This window comes from Labeo rohita, chromosome 24, assembly GCF_022985175.1.
Source record: "Labeo rohita strain BAU-BD-2019 chromosome 24, IGBB_LRoh.1.0, whole genome shotgun sequence".
In the NCBI taxonomy this organism is placed as follows: domain Eukaryota; kingdom Metazoa; phylum Chordata; class Actinopteri; order Cypriniformes; family Cyprinidae; genus Labeo; species Labeo rohita.
The window spans coordinates 14917366-14940629 of record NC_066892.1 but is presented as its reverse complement, the minus strand read 5'-3'; the positions used below and the strand labels follow the sequence as shown (position 1 = coordinate 14940629).

Here is a 23264-nt window from a genome sequence, read left to right as displayed (position 1 = left end):
AAAGACAGCATAATATGTAATCAAACAGACAAAAGTCAGCCTGTCCTATTTCACAGTGTGATCATCACCCATTGCTAAATATGGTTCAGAGTGTGAAATATCTCTGCCCAAATGTCATGCTGCTTTGCCTGTAATGTGTGAGTGTGTGTATATTAGATTTGGCTCATTCTCTCGACTCCAGGCTGTAGAGGTCTCACGTAAGGACAGGAGACAGGAGTCTAAGCCAGAGTAGTCCTGTTTACATCAAATCAGAAGTGACTTATCGGTCTCCCTCAACATGTTTGTACTTGTGTTATATAACCCGGCAGGCCTTTGGCCAAACCTTCTCCCGTACTGAGGCAGATTAGAGATTAGGCCTAGTTGTGTAGCTGCACCTGCCTCAGTTCAGTGTGAGCTTCTGGCTGGATCAGAACCAGCTTGGCAGCCGCGAGGGCCATGTGGAAGTGGAGAGAGCCCACTGCTGCTTTCTGTGAACAGACGCAAACAGATGCCTGTAGGGATAATGCTCTCCTGACAGCACACACATCCATCCCTCCGGCTTTGAAAGCAACAACACAAAGCAGTCGAGCCTTGCATATGCACCTGTCCATGTGGAGGATTAGCAAATGCCGCTAAAGTCCTTTTTAAAGCAAGTCAGAGCACTCGGCAGTCATTTAGGGTGTCACCTCTGGGCTATTTCCAGTCATGCGAGTACAGCTCATATCTACTTAAATGGATAAAGACTGAAATCTCCAAAACTGTTGGCTAATCTTGTTGCAGTATCGAATAAAGTCACTAATGAGGTCTGACAAAAATCATATTGTACAGTTTAGTTTCTTGAGGTCATAACATAATACAGTACTAAGAAACCAAGAATCATTTATTAAAAATTCGAAGTGCATGCTGTTTCACTAAATTCACTTAAAACTAGCTCATATGAGTCATTCTTTCAAAAATCGGTTGAAATGCACTAATGGTGTTTGAGAGAACTCATAAGAGTTATTGTTCCACAATCAGACTACACAGGTCATGCAGTGCTTTTTTGATTTACAAAAAATAATTGCTTAGAAGAGTCATTTTTCTGGGTATCAGACTACATTGGTCATGCTGCATGTTTTTGATTAACGAAAAAGAATTGACTGAATTTCTTATTTGCTTTTGTGTCCTCCATATACTGTCGTATTTTGTGTATAAACAGCTCTGTACAGCAGGTAGAAAACTGCTACTAATACATGATGTTCTTCAGCTAAGTGGAAGCATGACGCACTATTAATGATTAGCCCTTCATGCTCTTCATCATCTCAGTGTGGCTGACTCAGTCGCCCAGTGAGTCAAGAGAGCCACTGAAAGTGGAAAGAACATTAAGAGCCTTAATCAGACATCCTATGAAATGAAGAAAAAACATATTATGTGGGTGTACAGAGCGTGGTTTGTAACGTGGTTGTTTGTGTCTTTCAGCTATTATGTACGTGATGGGGGCTCTGGGGCCAGCTGCGGGGTACCTGCTTGGAGGCGTTCTGATCGGCTTCTACGTGGATCCCAAAACCGTCATCAACATTGAGCAAAGTGATCCACGCTTTGTTGGCAACTGGTAAGATCTGTTCTGTAGCTTCTTTTCTGCCTAATAAAGAATTACATACATTTTACCACTTTTTGAGAACATTATACTAAATATAATGCTGGAAATCCCATTTCAATTTATTAATTTTATTCCAGCCCTTGCAAAAATAGCATAAATTTCATTTTTGTCACTTTCTAACACATTTAGCTTAAATTAAAACTGGAAATGCCCATTTCCATTAATTTGTTTTGATTTGTCATTTATGGAGATTCATATTTCAGTTTCATTACAGCCTGTATAAATTCAGTTTTTACCACTTTTTGAGCACATTTTACTACATATAACACTGGAGATCCCCATTTTAATTTATTTCCTTAAAGCCTTTGAAAACACAGCAAAAATGTTTTTACTTCAATTACCCTTGTAAATCCCACATTCCAAATGATTTATTTCATTCCAGCCTTAAAACGAATGGCATACTTTCAGTTTTTACCTCTTTCTGAGCATATTTTACTGAAAATAACACTGGAAATCTTCATTTCAATTCATTTGTTTTTATTCCAGCCTTTGACAGAGACTTTTTGATCACATTTTGCTACAAATAACACTGGAGCTCCATATTTTAATTTATTTCTTTCATTTTAGCCTTTGAATAAATAGAATAAATTTAATTTTTGCCACGTTTTGAGCACAGTTTACTAAATATAATGCGCCTCATTTCAATTCATTTATTTGATTTCAGGCTTTGAAAAATAGTATAAATTCCATTATAATTGTTGAAAGAATAGCATGAATTCAATTACCATTTTTTTGAGCATATTTTGTGCTAATAATAAAGCTGAAAATCTCCATTTCACTTTTATTTGATTTTAGCCTTTGAAAGCATAAATTCAAATTTTGCCACTTTTTGAGCACATTTTATTAAAAATAATTCACGGAGATCCAGATTTCAATTCATTTATTTCATTCCAGCCTATGAAAGAATATCATAAATTAAATTTCTACCACTTTTTGAGCACACTTTTTAACTAAAAAATAAAGCTGGAAATCTCCTTTTTTAATTTATTTGTTTCAATGCAGCTTTTGAAAGAATAGCGTAAATTCCATTTTTACCACTTTTGAGCACTTTTTTTTTTTTTTTTTTTTTTTCTTCAAAATAACACTGGAAGTCTGCATTTCAGTTTATTAATTTGATTTCAGCCTATGAAGTCATAGCATAAATTCCATTTTTACCACTTTTTGAGCATATTTTTACTAACAATAAAGCTTGATGTGTCCATTTTAATTAATTGACTTCATTTCAGCCTTTAAAGGAATTTTTGAGCATGTTTTGTACTAAAAAAATAAAGCTGTAAATCACCATTTGACTGCACTTAATTTTGTTTCATTCTAGCCTTTGAAAGCATAACAATTTTTTGCCAGTTTTTGAGCATGTTTTATTAAAAATAATGCAGGAGATCCAGATTTCAGTTCATTTATTTCATATCAGCTTTTAAAATTATATCATAAATTCAATTTCTACCACTTTTTAAGCATTTTCTTTATTAAAAATAAAGCTGGAAATCTCCTTTTTAATTAATTTATTTCAATTCAGTCTTTGAAAGAATAGCATTAATTACATTTTACCAATTTTAGACCACTTTTTTTTTTTTTTTTTTTTTTTTTTTTTACTAAAAATAACACTGGAAGTCTACATTTCAATTCATTAATTTCATTTAAGCCTTTGAAATCATAGCATAATTTCCATTATTACTACTTTTTGAACGTATTTTTTGCTAAATTCATTCATTTCATTTCACTCATTTCAATTTATTAATTTCATTTCAGCCTTTGAAAAAATAGCATAAATTATATTTTTACTGCTTTTTTGAGTGCATTTTACTACAAATAATGCTTCATTCATTTATTTAATTTCATCCAGTCTTTGAAAGTATAAAGTATAAATTAAAATTTTTCCACTTTTTGTGCACAAATAATGCTGCAATAATGCTGGAAATCCCCAATTCAATTCTATGTTCATTTCAACTTTTGAAAGCATAGCAAACATTCAATTTTTATCACTTCTTGAGCAGATTTTACTAAAAATAACAATCTCTAGTGTGATTTTTATTAATCCATATCGCTATGTTCTTAGGTGGAGTGGTTTCCTGCTCTGTGCTTTCGCCATGCTGTTGGTCATCTTCCCCATGTTCACTTTCCCCAAAAAACTGCCCCCTCGTCACAAGAAAAAGAAGAAAAAGCACGGGGCGGACAACACCTCTAATGATGATGATGTCCTGAAAGAGAAATCTAACAGCAAAGGCCAGACTGTCGCATCCTCCATGGGCTTTGGGAAGGACATCAAAGGTGTGTATCTGATAAAGGTCATGTGATGAAGCACACTACAAGAAGCATGCAAGTACATATTGGAGTGATACCTTGAAAACGTGGTTATTTACAAGTCATAATATTGAAAATCCTTATTTGCAGTGACTTGTCATTTACGTGACATATTTAGAATCTTACAGTACAGTTATTATAAAAACAATCCTCTGGAGTTTAGTGTCCTTCACAGGCAGGATGTGAACCTGCAGTCTTTCAGTTATCAGCCCAGATCTTTGACCATTAGGCTTCGTCACTCCCTCATTTAATTAGACAGCGCTGCTGACCACCACTCTCAGGAGATTTTCAAAGGCTGATATAAATATTGTAGATTGATGATCAAGCTCAAAAAGTTGTAAATGAAGGCTGCGTAAGCTAGCAGAAGTTGCTTTTCATTATTCATCTGGGATAAGCATTAATGACAATTCTGCCACCATCATCACTAATACGGTCCCGTTCATTATCAAACTGTTGGGAAGTTGAAGAATTACTGCTGGAACTTTATCTAAGAGATGACAGAAACCAGTTTCTGCCTTATGACAAAAAAATGAAGCCGGAAATTAAATAAGATAAATGTTTAAAATAAGAATTAAACTCACTGACACTGTGTATATAAAGTCAATGTGACACTGAAGACTGCAGTGCTGACTGCTGAAAAATTGCCATGAAAAAATCAATTACTTGTTAAATTATATAGTAAAATATATATTACAACTTTAAACTAGAACAGCGTACATTAAGTGGTATAAATCTCATTGCTATTCTCATCACGCTGTGTCTAAACTGTATCCAGATAAGTGCCAATTATTATTTGCCTGGAGAGACTTTTGTCCTGCTTTGACAAATACACACAAGTGACTACAATCAAGACAAGCCTTGATCTACAAACCCACTGTAACCTACTTCTGTTCCCCCCGGCCTGCATGGGTTTGCATAAGTAGGCTTTCAACATTTCAACTGTTCCTACAATGCCTTACAGTAGGCTAGAGTAGTTTCTGGGACTTTGATGTGGAGACAGACAAGCTGTTTTGTTCATTAGTAGCTAAAGCGTCTAATCTGGTTTCTTTTCACCAGCTTGTATGTCTCTTCTGTCAGTCCCATAGATGGTATGAGAGTTCAACCTTTAGGAGCAAATTAAAGTTTGATTATAGTCGGTTACCATGGAAACAGTGCTACAGCGCTAACCTGCTAATTAAAAGAGGTGGCTTTGTTGGCCACGATGAAGCATTCGGCTAAAACTTATGGGATTTAAATGGATTAGCCGATGAATCCAGAAGAGCTGTGGAGACACAGTGTTTAGGTTTAGCTGTCTTTACGCTATTACAACAGCAAACATCTGTTAGTATGGATTATATGACTGGTTTGAGAGCTGATGCGAAGAAGCGGGTCACGTTTGAAGACAAATTAGCATGAAAATAAGTTGATTTTAATCCAACTATCTATTTATCTATGTATCTATCTACAGTATCTATCTAACTATTGGGTGTGCGATAATGACAAAAAAAGATTTTTCATTTTAGGAGCATTTTTACCTTTATAAGGCCAATTTTTTTCTAACCTAAGTAAATGTATGCATCATCTTTTTTCAAATTCTTAGATTTAATCAATAAATTCAAATAGTAAGACACTATAGTCTCGCTGTTACCATTCAAATGAAATCAGTATCAACTAAATTTGTGCAATTGCAAGTTTTAAAATCATAATTGCAAGATATAACTTCACAATTCTGAGAAAAAGTGTCACAATTGCAAGATATAAACTTGCAGTTCTGAGAAAAGAAGTCAGAAGTGAGTTTGTATCTGGCAAACTAGCAATTGTGAGTTTATTTCACGCAATTCTGGAAAAAAAGTCAGAATTGCGAATTCATATCTCGCAATTCTGACTTAACTATTAATTGCAAGTTTCTCACACAGTTCTGCCTATTTTTTGCAGTTGCGAGTTTATGTCACGCAATTCTTTCCTTCTTTCTTTTCATTTTTACTCAGAATTGAGACTTTATTTCTCAGAATTGCGAGACAAACTCTGTCACTTAATTGAGTTTTTCTCACAGTTCTGACTTTATAAATTGCAATTGCATGCAATTCAGAAAATTACTGTGTTTTCCTGACAATTATGAGTTTATATCGCAGTTCTGTTTTTATAACTAGCAGTTGCGAGTTTATATCACACAATTCTAACTTTTCTACTCAAAATTGAGACTATTTCTCAAAATTGTGTTTGTCTCACAATTCTGACCAGTGTTGGGGGTAATGCATTACAAGTAACGCAAGTTACGTAATAATATTACTTTTTTCAAGTAACTAAGTAAAGTAACGCATTACTTTTGAATTTCTAAGAAAATATCTGAGTTACTTTTTTCAAATAATTAACGCCAGTTACTTCTTTCCCCATTTATTGAATGACAAGTCTTCTGTTGGGAAATTGGGAGTAAACATGATGTTACTGTATCTAGACTAAATGTGAACATGCATTAATTCATCTCACTCACAAAAAACAGATTTAGTACTCCTCAAAATGAATAAAAACAGTGAAATGCAAACTCAAAATATGACGCAAATCTGCAATAATTATGTTAAATAAAACAAATATCCTTTATGTATTTAATTCCATTTTATTAAACAGTGTCTTTGCTGCTGACCTTCAATGATGCAATTCAACCATACTAATAAGCAAAAATTACTTTAGATAAACTAACATTTGTGCTTCATTTTTTTTTTTTTTTTTTTTTTTTTTATAGCTAAAGAGTGATCTCCTGCATAAATGTACATTTCTTTCAGCCTGTGGTGAATTCACTTCACCTTTAGTGTAAAAGGGCTTTTACATTAGAATTATTTTCTATTAAAAACAAAGAAGCAAGCCCTGCCCAGATTTAAAAAGTAACGCAAAAGTAACGTAACGCATTACTTTCCACAAAAAGTAACTAAGTGACGTAATTAGTTACTTTTTCAGAGTAACGCAAAATTGTAATGCATTACTTTTAAAAGTAACTTTCCCCAACACTGATTCTGACTTTATAAAATGTAATTGCGAGTTTAAATTGTAATTCTGATTTTAAAAAAGTCAGAATTGCGAGTTTATAACTCACAATTCTGACTTTATAACTTGTAATAGCGAGTTTGCCACGCAATTCTGAGTTTGTTTCTCACAATTGCGAGTTATATCGCAGTTCTCTTATAACTAGCAATTTCGAGTTTATATCAATTCTAATTTTTTTATTCAGAATTGGGACTTTTTCTCAGAATTGCACGTTTGTCTTGAAATTCTAACTTGCAATTGTGTATATTACACAATTCTGACTTAATAGCTTGCAAATGCAAATTTATATCATGCAATTCTGAGAAAAAAAAGTCAGAATTGCAAGTTTATTTCATGCATTTCTGAGTTTATTTCTCGCAATTGTGAGTTTATATCACAGTTCTGTCTTACAGCTAGCAATTGCAAGTTTAGATCATGCAATTCTGACCTTTTTACTCTTTGTCTCGTAATTCTGACTATAGCTTGCAATTGCGAGTTTATATCTCACAATTCTGACTTTATAACTTGCAATTCCTTGTTTATATCTCACAATTCTAAGAGAAAAATCTGAATTGCGAGATGGAAACTTGCAATTGCAAGAAAAGAAAAATCAGAATTGTGAGAAAACATTTTTTGAATTTTTTTAATTCAGTGGCAGAAATGGAATTGCATGTCAAATCGCATATTGTTTAAACAACAACTACGATATTATCGTAGACTATATATTGCACTCCCCTAGTTTTGGATATATATTCACTAATATTAGACATTTATGCTTATTTTCTCTATTTTGACATTTAGATTACCTTTACTGCTATCTAACACTCACTTAAATGTAATATTTAAAAGCACTAATAATTTATCTGTTAAATGTCATTTTTATCAAATTAATATCCATTTGTCACACTGAATATTTAAACGTTGTAATGCCTAATTTTATTTATGATTTATTTAGTTTTTGGTGCTTCATTTTTATTTTATTTAGATAAAATATTGCAGAATTTTTAGGACATTTAACAGTTATTGCTGTGTGTATTTGCTGATGCTATTTTGTTTTTTTTATTTCTCATTGTACAGATCTCCCCAAGGCTGCAATAAGGATCCTCAGCAACATGACGTTCCTGTTCGTGAGTCTGTCCTACACAGCCGAGAGCGCTATTGTCACTGCCTTCATCACCTTTATCCCCAAGTTCATCGAATCTCAGTTTGGAATCCCTGCCTCTAACGCCAGCATATACACAGGTACATGTTTTCTCCGTAACAGTATTTAGACCTCTCATTCTATATTCCCTTATTTCTCCTTAACACTTTTACGCATGATTTCTTTTTATGTCATATCACACATTGCACATGATTCACACTCTGTTCCTCACATTACAGAACATGTGTTAAAAATGAAGTGTGAAGGCATGTGTGATATTTTTTTTCACAGCTGTGTTCGCTTATTTTGTGGACGCATATTTGATAGCTACTATATAAAGCTGTATATACAAATATGCTTCTTTGAGTATATATCACTGGGTCCTGAGATACCATCAAAATTTAATTGTTGCTCATCTACATCAACCCTCAAAACATATTGCCCTCTATCTCAGACTCTATATCATTATTAAGCCCTGCATATGTCAAAATATCTCAGCACAGATGCTCTCTCATAAGGTGACGGGAGACTGGCCAGGATTCCTAATCAGAGCCCACCAGGACTGAGTAGAGAGTGTGATCCACTTCTGTCAGCATGGGTCACTGCCACTTTCATGTGGTTCATTCAATATATATATAGGTCCCACTTTATATTAAGTGGCCTTAACTACTATGTACTTACATTGAAATTAATCATTTAATACAGTGTACTTATTGTGTACATGCATGTATTTACATTGTACTTGGATTTTAAAAATATGTGCATGTAATTACATTTCTAATTAATTTCTGTAATTACATTTATAATTACACTGTTGACCCGTCCCTTACACCTTAACCTACCCATATCACCAAACCTTTCCCTAACCTTTCTTCCACCTTAACAGAAAAGTGTTCTGCAGTACAGTATGACCACATTAAGTACATTGTACTTTTTTTTGCAAGTACATAATAGTTTAGGCCACTTAATATAAAGAGGGACCATTGAAATTAAACATTACATAACGTAATATAGTATTTGACATATTTCTAGTGTTATACAGTGTGTGTGTATGTGTATGTGTATGTGTGTAATAAAGAATATTATAATACTGTAAAATCTAAAATAATTTAAATGTAAAATTTAAACACAATGTTGCAACTTTATCTCTGCAACCTTTATATTAATATTAGTGCTATCAAATCGATTAATTGTGATTAATCGTATCTATTTAATTGCACCCAAAATAAATTGTTTACATAATGTAGGTGTGTGTACTGTGTATATTTATAAGTGTATATATAAATACACACACATGCAGGTATATATTTAAGAAATATATAATAAAACACACACACACACACACAGAAATATATAATAAAAACACACACACACACACACACACATCCATCCATTCATCCATCCATTTAATTACATATATATACATGTAAATACTTGTATAAACATATATACATGTATGTGTGTGTATTTATGTGCATATAAATATACACAGTGCACACACCTACATTATGTAAATATAAACTTTTATTTTGAATGTGATTAATCGGTTTGACAGCACTAATTAATATTAATATTGTCAATATTAAATATTGTTAATATTAAATATTAATCATCCAGTTAAAAAGAAATGTATATGTATATTATATATATATACATTCTATATATATATATATATATATATATATATACAGGGTGGGCCATTTATATGGATACACCTTAATCAAATGGGAATGGTTGGTGATATTAACGTCCTGTTTGTGACACATTATAAGTGGGCCATTTATATGGATACACCTTAATCAAATGGGAATGGTTGGTGATATTAACGTCCTGTTTGTGACACATTATAAGTGGTCAGAAACTTGTAAATAACTCATGAAAGAATAAAGTTACGTTAAAACCAAGCACACCATTGTTTTTCTTGTGAAATTCCCAATAAGTTTGATGTGTGATGTATCCATATAAATGGCCCACCCTGTATATATATATATATATATATATATATATATACACTAAAATTAATGTTATTTTATTTAATTAATTAATATTAACAATCACAAAGCAAAATCTTTGGCCAATAGTAACAAAATTTTAATAAAAGTTAGGTTGTTTATGTATTGATTTATTTATTATAAATAATTTATTTAATAACAATAATTATAATTGTATTTTCTAATGTTATATATTATATTATAACTTATTTTTTATTTATTATATTTTATTATTATTATTAATATTATTAATAAACTAATGTTATAAACATTTTTTTAAATTGCAGTTATGTACATTTAATATTATTAATATTATTATTATTATTATTAATTGTAATTAATCGATTTGACAGCACTAATTAATGTTAATATTGACAATATTAATATTGTCATCCTGTGTCGTATAGGTAATTTGTCGTATAGGTGATCTCTGTGCAAACTTTTTGTTAATATTAGTGCTGTCAAATCGGTAAATCGCGATTAATCGAATCCAGTTAATTGCATTCAAAATAAAAGTTTGTTTACATAATATGTGTGTGTACTGTGTATTTACATACATGTAAATATATACAGTACACATACCTACATTATGTAAACAAACTTTTATTTTTAATGTGATTTAACTTGTGATTAATCGATTTGACAGCACTAATTAATGTTAATATTGTCAATATTAATATTGTCAACCTTTGTCGTATAGGTAATTTGTCGTGTAGGTGATCACTATGCAAACTTTTTGTTAATATTAGTGCTGTCAAAATGATTAACCATGATTAATCGCATCCAGTTAATTGCATTCAAGATTAAAGTTTTATTTTGTATGCAATTAATCACGATTAATCGATTTGACAGTGCTAAAATTGTCAGCACTTTGTCGTATAGTTGATTTTAGAGCTTTGTAGCAAAATAAAATGTGAGTTAAGAACTCAATGCCACAATGCTGGATGTGTTTTTACTGTTTTAGGTGTTTTACTGCACATTTATTTTACCAAGTAGCCTTTTCAAATATGCGCAATAATGATGGCTTTTGCAAATATGAGCTGTAATAATAAAGGTGCTTTCTAAGTGGTGTCTCAGTGATTAGTGTCTGTATATAAACTAGCAGGGTTCTGCTTTAGAGTCATTACTGTGGCCCCTAAGCTTGTTGCCAGGATACAGCGAGCGACATAAATTAATGGTATGGTTGCTGTGTCGACTCTTAACTATGCTTGTGTGTTCTTAGATTATAACAGGAAGACAACTTGTTGGCTATAGCTGTCAGGACACAACACTCATGGATAAGGTCTCTCCTTCAAGCAGAAGCGAATAAAACTTTCTCTGATTTAAAGCCATGCTCTATTAACAGCAGATTGATATGCCTGCTGAAGTCGGAGCATTCACACTGGCCTGGATGTTTTACACATCAATAGATGCAAGCAGTTTGTCGTTTTTGTGCTGTTTCCTCAGTTATGGCTGCCAAGATTCCCTTCAGCCCATAAGACTGCAGCTGCAATAAACTAGAGACGGACAGAAGACAGATGGTGTACCATAAAACAGAAAACTGAGGCCAGGGAGCATCAGATCTACATTTATGCTCCAGCTTTCCTACAAATTAATTCAGTTATAAATCACAGCTTGACTGCAGATTTAACAATGGCTTTAACAGTGTTTCTAGATCACCTATATGAATGTTCCTATAGAGACATTGAAACTTGTGTATGATGTTAATCAAAATATATTCAGTTAGCCTAAGTGTAGACTGGTTATGGTTAAGTAGTTAATGTACGATCACAGAAGTGTGTATATCAATGTTTTTACGACATTTCATCCAATCTGATTTAATAGTAGAACTGTCCGCTTAAAAACAAAAAAAATTTATTTGAGAAAAATTTATGAGTTTCTAAAATATAGCATGTTTGTTTATTTATGTATATATATATATATATATATATATATATATATATATATATATATATATATATATATATATATATATATATATATATATATATATATATATATATATATATATATATATATACTAATATGAATGTTATTTTTGTTTTATTTTATTTATTTAATTAATCAGAAAAAAAATTATTTGGCCAATATTAACAAAAAGAGTTAGGTTGTTTATTTATTATAAATAATTTATATAATAACAATAATGATATATATTATACTTTATAATATAATATTATATGTTATATAAATTATAAACTGTTTTTTAATTGTAGATATGTACATTAATATTATTAATGAAAATATTTTTCATCTGTCCATTTAATTAGTCCATTATTAATTAAACTGATAATTATAATTTATTTTTATTTAGGTAATATTAACAATCAGAGAAAACTATTCTTTGGCCAAGAGTAACAAAATTTGAATAAACATGTTAGTTAGCTAATTAGTTAGTTAATTATAAACAATTGTATGTAACAACAATAATTATACATAATTATATTTAAAAAATAATATATATATATATGTAGTAATTCTTGTTTTTGATCAATTTAATGTTATACGCATTTTATTATTATTGTTGTTGTTGTTGTTTTATTTACATCATGCATAATAATAATAGCTTTTTAATTACTATTAAAATTAGTTTTGAAATAAACTTATCTGTTATTTTTATTTTATTTTAGTCATTTAATTAATATTAACAATCCGGGGGGGAAAAAAAGAAATAATTCTTCAGTCACAAAATTTTAATAAACAAGTTAGTTTGCTTGTTTATTGATTTATTTTAAATTATGATATATAATAACAATAATTATACATAATTCTATTTTAAATAAAATGTACAATTACAATACTAATTAATATTATTCATACTAATATTATAAACAAAAATATTATAAACATTTGGTTAATTATGGACATGTACATTAGAATGTGCATCACAGGTGTGTGTCTGTATTTTAGTTAGAACTGTCTGTTTTAATAATAGCAATTTTACATTTCTCATCTAGTATCAAACAGAGACTTGATGATAAAGTGTTTGTTTTTAGATTTAATTCTCATTCATTCTCATGTGTCTCACTGTGTCTTTAAGTCCACATGACTTCAGACAGCACTAATGACAGCGATATGAGTGTGTGTGTGTGTGTGTGTGTGCAAGAGATCTGTCAGTGAGCTGTGGTCATTAACACCCTGCTTTGCTCCAGCTTGTTGCCTACAGGAATCGATGTACTTTGGCTTTGCATGTCCCACGCTGCCCTCCTCCTCAACACACGCACGCATGCACGCACGAGGCTCTATGCCAGCTGTGCACGCAGCCGGGGCCGAATCTCTCAGGACATCCTCTCAAGGAGACTTTCCCTGCTCTCCTTCTAGTTACACTGAGGGTTTTTGTGAACAGTGCTTGTTTCTCCTTCTCTTTTCATGACAAGGAAGTGTTCCTGACGCACAACTGGCTAAATATAGCCCAGAGGAACACTGTATTGGCTTCACACAGCCGTGGTTGTCTCGTGAATGGGCGTTCTTACCACCTTGTCAGGCTGGAGGGTTATGTGTGTTTATCCACGTGTGGGTGTACGAACATTCGATGGAGTGTAATGAATCAGCCTGGCTACTTCATGCTAGTTTGGTGCTAGTCTAGCTGATGAACGTGCTGGTGAAGCTGGCTGACTAAGAAAGTCTTGGTGGTTTAGCTTAAGAGATCAGAGTTTGTCTGGTTAACATGGTCCAGTTTGCCATTGCTAATAGATTTTGCAACAGCATCATACACTCTTAAAAATAAAGGTGCTTCACGATGCCATAGAAGAACGTTTTTTGTCTAAACAGTTCCATAAAGAGCCTTTAACATCTGAAGAACCTTTCTGTTTCACAAATGGTTCTTTGTGGAGAAAAAAAGGTTCTTCAGTTTATAAAGAGGTAAGAAAGAGATGGTTCTTCAAAGAACCTTTGACTGAATGTTTTTTTTGTGGAACCAAAATTCTTCTATGGCATTGCTACGAGGAACCTTTTAAAGCACCTTTATTTTTAAGATATTTAAGCATAAATATTTAGATTTTTCAACAGTATTTTTTCAGATTTTTTACCAGTCCCTTATTTTTGTCAGTTAAAATTTACTTCACCCCCTTGTCATCCAACATGTTCATGTCTTTCTTTCTACACTCATAAAGAAATTGTTTTTTGAGGAAAACATTTCAGGATTTCAGGAGGTTCCCGTGAGTTTGAACTTCCAAAATGCAGTTTAAATGCAGCTTCAAAAGGCTCTAAACGGTATGTCGAAAAACACAATTTGCTTATTTTGGGTGGGTTTTGTTGTAAAAACCTGGCAACCCAAAATGCAGTTTAAATGCAGCTTCAAAGGGCTCTAAACAGTTAGGGTATGTCGAAAAACTTCCATCTCATTTTCTCCTACAACTTCAAAATCATCCTACATCGCTGCAGAAGTACCGACCCAGTGTTTACAAAGTGAACATGCAAAGAAGATCAAACGCCCTTTACAAAAAATGTTAAAACGGTGATGTAGGATGATTTTGAAGTTGGAGGAGAAAATAAGACAGGAGTTTTTCGACATACCCTAACTGTCATTAACCGGAGTTCATGCAGAGCTAGACAAGACAAGCATTTGAGGTTTAAAAGTATATAAATCGTAATTTTATTTAGAAAATAATTAATTGTTTTGCTAGATAAAGCCCTTCTTCCTCAGCCGGGATCATTTAGAGCTGCATTTAAACTTCATTTTGGACGTTCAAACTCGCGTGCACTGTAGAAGTCCACTATATGGAGAGAAATCCTGAAATGTTTTCCTCAAAATTTCTTTACAACTGAAGAAAGAAAGACATGAACATCTTGGATAACAAGGGGGTGAGTACATTATCTTTAAATTTTTGTTCTGGAAGTGAACGTCTCCTTTAACACAGTGCTAAGATTGTACATGCACGTTTTACATATTTTAAAAGGTGTTTTTTATCAGGAAAATGATTGCTAATTACACTCTAAAGTGATCGTTCTCTTATTTCTACTCAAGGACTGCATAAAATACACATAAGGGTGCTGTCTCAGCCAATAAAATGGCTTGGGCAAGGAAGGGATGGATTTTGCAGTGGAATAGTATATTGCGTCAACCATGCAACTGCCATTGACATAAATAAGAATGATAGTGGATATATAGACAACCCTGGTTTAGCTGCTTTCCTTGACTGAATCAAAAAGAGACTGATGTTGAATTTGACTTCTGTTTAGATTGTGTTATGGTGCATTCATGAGAAAGAGTGAGCTTCAGCTTTTCTTACCCACTATAAATTTTCTTTTATGAGGCACTCACTCTTGACCGTTCTGAAAGCAGGCATGTGCTTGCCTTGCCCACCCGATGGATTTACACAGTGACCTCGGACTGCCAGCAGTCAGCTTTGACTTTCAAATCCCAAGCTGTGATGCCAGCACGTGTGCCACACTGCTCTGCCTCACGCACATTTCTCTCCCCGCTCCCTGTTATTTTGCCAGCTTGTGATGTCTATCTTTGGTTCTTAGTCACTCCATCACTGCATTAACGTTTGTCCTTGGTCTTTGTTACTTTTTTCTTTTTGCTTCAGTCTTTTGATTCAAAAATCGACAGCCAAGCGGCTGTGACGTGAACAGATGTTTTTCTTTTTCATGACGGTCCTGTGAACTCAGTTCAGGATGTTCACATTCCTTCAGGTCTTTGTGTTAACTTCCACCCATAGAAATATGTAGACATTCCTTTCCTTGAGCTGCATTGTCACATTTTACTTCTATAATTTTGTGGAATTTTACTTTTGTCCCCTATATATCAGTGGTGTGTGGTGGTGTTCTAAAATGAGGAGGCAAAGTCCTCAGTTTTTTATCAAATGTTAATTCATGTCCCAGTCACAATTTCTTGGTTAAATAAACATTAATTACACTATCAGAATATATACATTTTTACATTAACAATGTAATAAATATTTTATTTAATAAAGAGCAGGCCATATGTTTTTTAAGTGTCCTGATATTGTGTTGGAGTCCCCTACAACAGGTTTAAATGCATCTAAGGTCAGAAAACATTGTAACTTTCTCAGAATATACATTTGTAATAGAGTCATTTGTCAGTGATTTCGTTTGTTTGCTTCCATTCTGAGCAAAACCCCTCCCTTCCATAAGCCTACTCTGCTCTGATTGATCAGCTGGCTAAGCCTGTTATGATTGGTACAGAGAGGAGTACAGTAGTCAACATTTGAAGTGGATCAAAACCTTTCATCAAAGTTGTCCTAAAACAAAAACAATACCTGTTCTTGTCGTAGGACAACTTTGATTAACCTTTTTGATCCACTTCAAATGTTAACTACTGTAGTTGAGCAAGTTAGCAAGCGCTACAATCTGTGTTGCCAAGTCCACAGTTGTTTTTGAAGTCCGCGGGTTGTCCGCCAATAACGTCATATTTAGACCCTGGAATGCAAATTTACCATGGGAACCCTGACAAAAAGCTTGTATTTTACACCTTAGAATGTGATTTTTTTTTTTTTTTTTTTTTTTTTTTTTTTTTTAATTCGCCCCCCTCTCGAAACGCAATTGAGCTATTTTAGGTGGGTTTTGTTGTAAAAACCTGGCAACCCTGAAGCATGCACCTTCACATAAAACAATAATATAGTGCTCCAAATAATATAATGTTCTTCAAATAATGAACATTTTGTTTAACACTTATGCAAGTGAATCGTGCCCACACTTGCCCACAACTGCTAAACTGTAAACACTAACATGACTAACTGATGAAGCAACACAGTTTGTAAACCAAAATATGTCTTAATTTTTAAAACAAAGTAATTAGAACAAGACGGTATACATTTTTAGACACATTCTTAGGAAACAGGATTTTTTTTGCGAGCGGGCGGGAATTATGCTAATATGTTTCCCAGTGAAATAGACAGAAGATTCAAAAATTTGACGACTCGTTAAGGTGATTCAGAATCTAATCTTTCTTTTTCTTCTTTCTTCTTTTCTTTATTTATCATGAACGTTTTTGGTTAAAAACTTGAATTGAAGGATAGCGACGTTACAAACTGATTTTTTTTTCGAAAACCCATATGACCCGTTTTTTAAAGCCATGTATGAATCTCATTAAGTTAATGTTTTTAAGCATTTTACATTTGTTCCAAAATAATAACTCAAGGCAGAAACAGTTTAAACAATATATTTTATTTGTGAACTTACATTCAGCTATTTCTTTTAATAGTAAAATTGTAACTAGTTTTGCATTTTTCAGATCATCAGTAATCAGAGCTCGGTAAATGCTGGTCACAGACACTGAGATCATGTTTTCAGGCCATTTTAAGTCTTATTTTGATGTAACAAAGTGGTTATATCTAAGTGTGTGAGTTGTTTACTTAATAATTTAAAGTCTTCCCATTAACGCTTATGAATTATATTATTCAAACTGATTCGCTAACGCAGATCGTGCACAAACACGAGGCGGGATTTATCGCATGAATCAATCACATCTGAACATAACCAGTCATATCCAATCATATCGCAGTGGAGGCACTGCTTCCTCTCACGTATTTTCCCCCATTTATTCTCAATTACCCCTTATGCTTTACAGTGTCTGTTAAAACTCAATGGGCTCAGGAGAGGCGAGAGATATGTGGGCTCCCGCTATAACTTTGCCTGCTGGTGTCACTATATACTTAATTTTCTTATCCAATAATTTGAGGAGGCACTTTCTCCTTTGGCTCTTCGAAGGAAACACCTCTGAATATATAAGTTTTATGGATACATACTGGATGAGTATTATGACTGATCTCTCTCCTTTTTTTAAATTTAGGTGTCATTATCGTGCCCAGTGCAGGGGTGGGCATTGTACTGGGAGGCTACATCATCAAGAAACTCAAGCTTGGAGCTCGTGAGTCCGCAAAGCTGGCCATGATCTGCAGTGGGGTGTCTCTGCTGTGCTTCTCCACCCTTTTCATCGTGGGCTGTGAAAGCATAAACCTGGGCGGGATCAATATTCCTTATACCACAGGGTAAGAGAGTTATGCAGGCACTAAAGCCTGTCAGTGTAAGATTTGATGTATACTGCATGGATTTGGGTATCCTGTTTATGTTTTGTGGTTTTAATTGTTGTGGGTCGTATAAACACTAAAATACTATGAATGACACAAGAAGCATATGTTGAACAGCAGGTGCAAAGGCTGTTTCTCGCGTCATGGTGCATTTCAATGCCCTTACATATGTCTGCACGTATGGTCTGAAAAGACATTTTGATGAGTTAGTATGTGATTGATTTTGTGGATGTTTGCTTGCACTTCTAACTAATCCTACACAATATTTTGCTTGTTAAATGTTACTGTACATAGAAAAAGCATGCCCAATTCAGACCTTAAAATTGCATACTAATGTGAAATTAGTAAGCACTCACTGCTCCTTAAAGCCACCTGAAACCGATATCTAAAATATAAATAAAAAATCATATATATATATATATATATATATATATATATATATATATATATATGTATATATATATATATATTTATATGTATATATATATATATATATATATATATATATATATATATATATATATATATATATATATATATATATATATATATATATATTAGATTTTTTATTTAGATTTTCATATTTATGTTTTTAAGAAAGTATGGGGGAAAGAATTACTAAATTAAAAAATAGGGGAAAATAATTAATATAATAAAATATAATAAAAAATAATTCAGTATAAAAACTGTAGTAAGCTGTATAAAACTATGAAAAACATTTTAAAAAAATGAAATGAGAAACATTGCTGTCTATTTATTATTCATAGAATTTTCAAATTTTTCATTATCAAAATCGTACAATTATAGTGTGCAATACAATATTGAATATGTGATACAAATGTAATAAATGGACAAAACTAGTTAACTTTTTTTTTTTTTCCTGGTTTAGGCTTTTTCAGATTGTGTTTATCCCATGAGCCATGTGTTTGACATTCCTGCTCTGTGAGCTCCATTGTCTAATTCCTGTCGTCCACCTTACAAGGCACTATTGAGTGACATAACAGGTTTCTTGTGCTGAAGTCTGCAGTAGGGGTGTTTGCACGGCCCTGACCAGCGAGACAGCGTGTTTGTGGAAGACATGACACAAACGTGTGAAGCCCTTTCAACAGATAGAGCTGCTCTGTAGAAATACAAAGCATTTACTCAAAGTAATGAGTCAACGCTTACATTTCACATCCGTCCAAACTTTTTCTTTCCACTACATTTCTCAAGGTTAGCCTTTCTCATCCTGTATGTTCTATAACGGTATTTTCATGGTTATAATAGACACACAAGTACATTTAGAAGCTCTTATTTATTATTTATTCATTTACAAACCACAGCTGCTTTAGCTCGGCTGACCTTGATGAGAAAACCGCTTCCGTTAACTGAAGCTTAAAGGAGAGCTATTATGCCCCTTTTTACAAGATGTAATATAGTCTCAGGTGTTCACAGAATGTGTCTGTGAAGGTTTAGCTTAAAACACCCCACAAATCATTTATTATATCATTTTGAAAATGCCTATTTTGTGTGGAAGCAGAAACACACTGTTTTAATGCATGTCTCTTTAAATGCAAATGAGCTGATGCTCCCCGCCACCTTTTCTGGAATATAGCTGTGCCTTTACAGCCTGTACCTCAGATACTCTGCTAAAAAACATCTGGTTTTGATTACCATATTAATCATACTGAAATCATGCGTTTTTAAGACGTATCAGTTTAAACTTCTGATATATGGCACACATCTGAAGCATGCACAAAGCAAGCTGCTGTAACACGACGTGAATACTAAACTAAGTTCTCTTTCATGTGTTATTGCATTTAAACTGTCAAATATACACAAGGTTATGTTAAAAACACACAGGAGTTACAAAAACAGTTATGTCTGTAAATGTAAACATTTGGGAAAGAAGTCGCATGTTTATGGGTTGTTGACGTGACATGTATTGTCACTGTCCCACAATATAAAAAGGAATATAATTAATATTGTCGTTATTTGAAATGCTGTAAATCATTAAACATTTCTTTGTCGTACGTGGAACTGTTGTTATAAAAGCTGCAATGTTATTCTGATTTATTTATTTATTTATTTGAGCCAAATGTCAAAATTTTTCCTATTGTGTGACTGTCTCAAGCATGGTTCAATAAATTACAACTTCTATAAATTAAAAAGAAAAGCATAAAAAAATTAATCCTGATTTTAAATCGGCCAGTTTCAGAGAAGAACCCCATTCATGATCATGTTACTGAAGCCCCCTGTCAAGCTCATGACATGTGCTCATGGTTTTGGAACCACTACAAAATTGTTATGTTTTGTTGTCCTTTAGTGGGACCCGCTTAAGTTGTATTTGATTAAAAACTGTATTTTGTCGGCGCCGATAGCCTTGTGGGTAGTACGTCGACATACAGCGCAACTGCGCTCATGGCGACCCGAGTTCGATTCCTGTCTCGAGCTCCTTTGCTGGTCCTGCTCACCTCTTTTGTCATCTGTCCTACTGTCCCCCCCCCCCAAAAAAAATAAAAAACTGTATGTTAAACTACATAATCATGGAAAATTATGCAAATGTGTCTTGCAAACCACTAATGCCAGGTTAGCTTGGAATAGCGAAGTCATTAATTGACACAAAAAGCTTAAACGTCCTAAGATGTGACAAAAAATGTCCTCCGGTGTGACGCCTGTACTGTCACACCATAAGACAAAGATGTCACACCAGAGGACAAGGTCTCTTTAAACAACATTTTAAATAATTACATAAGATTTGTTTAGCTCCCTTTTATTTTTTGTTGATCATTTTCAGTGTTCTTAAATGCAGTGATTACAATAAATAATTTTTGCAGAAAAGATTTTTTTTGCAGAAAACTTGTACTGTTGTAAAGTGTCATGAAAAAAAAAAAGAAAGAATTGACAAAGTTGGGGACCAGTTATATTTTTTCAACACTCACACTACACAAATATATGTATATACATAATATATATTTCTTTTTCAAAAATGGTCTTTTACAAAAAAAAAAAAAAAAAAGCATCTTTTACTGGCTATTTGTCAACTACCCTTATATTAGATCTGTGTGGCAGCAGCATAATATACTGTACAGTAAATAAATTAAAAAGAAAAGCATAAATGTTAATAAATACCTTTGGCAGAATTGTACAAGTGTCTATTTTAGTAAATGGCAATCATTTTTTTCATCAGTATATTTCTGAAAGTGTAGGAACTTATACATTTTAACTCTGAAAACCATGTCCTGTGGTGTGACACCATTTCCTGAATTTAAATCGGCCAATTCCAGAGAAAACTTTATTTAGTTGAAGAACCCTGTTCATGATGATGTTACTAAAGCCCCCTGTCAAGCCCATGACAGGTGCACATGGTAAATTGTTTCAGAATTGTTGAAATATTTAACTTTTTTGGAACTGCTACAAAAGTGTTATGTTTTGTTGTCCTTTGGCGTGACACCCAAAGTTATATGTAATCAAAAACTGTATGCTAAACTACATAATCATGGAAAATTATGCATATGTGTCTTGCAAACCGCTAATGACAGGTTATGGGAATAGCAAGGTCATTAATTGACACAAAAACTGAAACGTCCTATGGTGTGACAGAAAATGTCCTCTGGTGTGACGCCTGTATTGTCACACCATAGGACAAAGATGTCACACCAGAGGACGTTTCAGTTTTTTGTGTCAATTAATGACCTTGCTAAGGTCTCTTTAAAAAGCATTTTAAATAATTAAATTAGATTTGTTTAACTCCTTTCAGTGTTCTTAAGTAAATACAATAAACTTATTTTATATTTTTGCATAAAACGTACTGTTATTAAGTGTCATATAAAAAAACAATGAAGGAATTGAGAATTGGGTTGTTCTTTTTCACGTTTTCTGGGGTGGTAGATGCATCAGGGATCCGATTATAACACTTAAACACTGAAAAAGTCAGATTTTCATGATATGTCACCTTTAAAGAAATGGTTTGTCCACATATGAAATTCTGTCATTATTTAAGACATTTTTTCTTCTGTGGAACACAAATTGAGAGCTGCCAAACTTCAAAATGACAAACCAAGCCACCATGTTATCCCTTTACTTCCTGTAAGAATGAGAGCTGATTATGGTGTGTAGTTTTATAACAGAGGGCTCTGTCTCATTCAGTGTTTAAAGACTGGATTCCGATCGCTGCTGTTTCCGTCCATCTTTCTTGCTGTGTAATGCCGTGATTCATCCCCTCATTCTGCTGTAGATCTGAGAGGATAATGTAAAGTCAACCAGATCTGTTGCTGATTGCTCTGCGTTTTATGTGGGAAAGAGCTTTGTTTGAATTTGCCTGTCGTTCCCACAGCATTAAAATAACTGTTTATACAGTATCTCTTCGTTTATTTTACTGTCTGTCTGCTTCCTCCTTACTCTCTTTTATCCTCTGCGGGAGATGATAGTTTGAGAGGAATCGTGGCTTTGAAAGTCATTTTTGTTTTTTAAATAGTCGAATGACAAATAAATAAATCTTGTTGTACTGCATTGCTGTATTAAAGAGACAGTTAACCCAAAAATGAAATTCTGTCATTAATTACTCAAACCCGTAAGACCTTCATTCACCTTCTGAACACAAATTAAGATATTTAATGAAATCCAAGAGCTTTCTGACCCTGCATAGACAGCAACACAACTACCTTGTTGCCCACAGCAGCTGATGTGATGCATTTTATTCTCATAATGAAGGGTCGGGTGTCATAATTTCCCCTCTGTCTGTGTTTTTCTTCAGGCCGACACTCACTCTGACCCACAGAAACCTGACGGGAGGCTGCAATGTGAATTGTGGCTGTCGGATCAACGAGTACGCTCCTGTCTGTGGCTCAGATGGCATCACATATTTCAACCCATGCCTGGCGGGATGCAGCACGGTTGGCAATGACAGCACCGGGGTGAGCCACACTGCATGTCTTTCTGGAGATGCTCCAATTTTTTAGGACAGCACAGATCATTTCAGGTCAAGACATGCCCAACACCAAACACTGATATTAAATCTTAATCATCTAATCAGATGTTCTGTTCAGGCCTTTCATTCCAGCTACATCTGTTTACATGTAAACATCTTTTCTCATATCTTTTATCTTTGCCTGTTGATCTGGGTCACTGATACAGTGTCCTTTTTATTCTAGAAAAACTGATTTGAAAGCTAGTTGGTGTTAGCATGGTAAACAGTTTTCTTGAATATCTGTTGTAAGGTTCATGTGCCATTTTTTTTTAAT

The 23264-nt window shown here is 33.3% G+C and overlaps 1 protein-coding gene across 1 annotated transcript in view; it reads left to right on the top strand.

The window, feature by feature from the left end:
• The window catches only part of LOC127155942 (solute carrier organic anion transporter family member 5A1), a 62402-nt gene that overhangs the window by 31441 nt on the left and 7697 nt on the right, over positions 1 to 23264 (top strand). The window contains exons 3-7 of the mRNA XM_051098556.1: positions 1438 to 1570; positions 3675 to 3886; positions 7994 to 8158; positions 17805 to 18003; positions 22778 to 22937. Of these exons, the coding sequence (XP_050954513.1) occupies positions 1438 to 1570; positions 3675 to 3886; positions 7994 to 8158; positions 17805 to 18003; positions 22778 to 22937 (869 nt within the window). The remainder of the gene's footprint in view (positions 1 to 1437; positions 1571 to 3674; positions 3887 to 7993; positions 8159 to 17804; positions 18004 to 22777; positions 22938 to 23264) is intronic.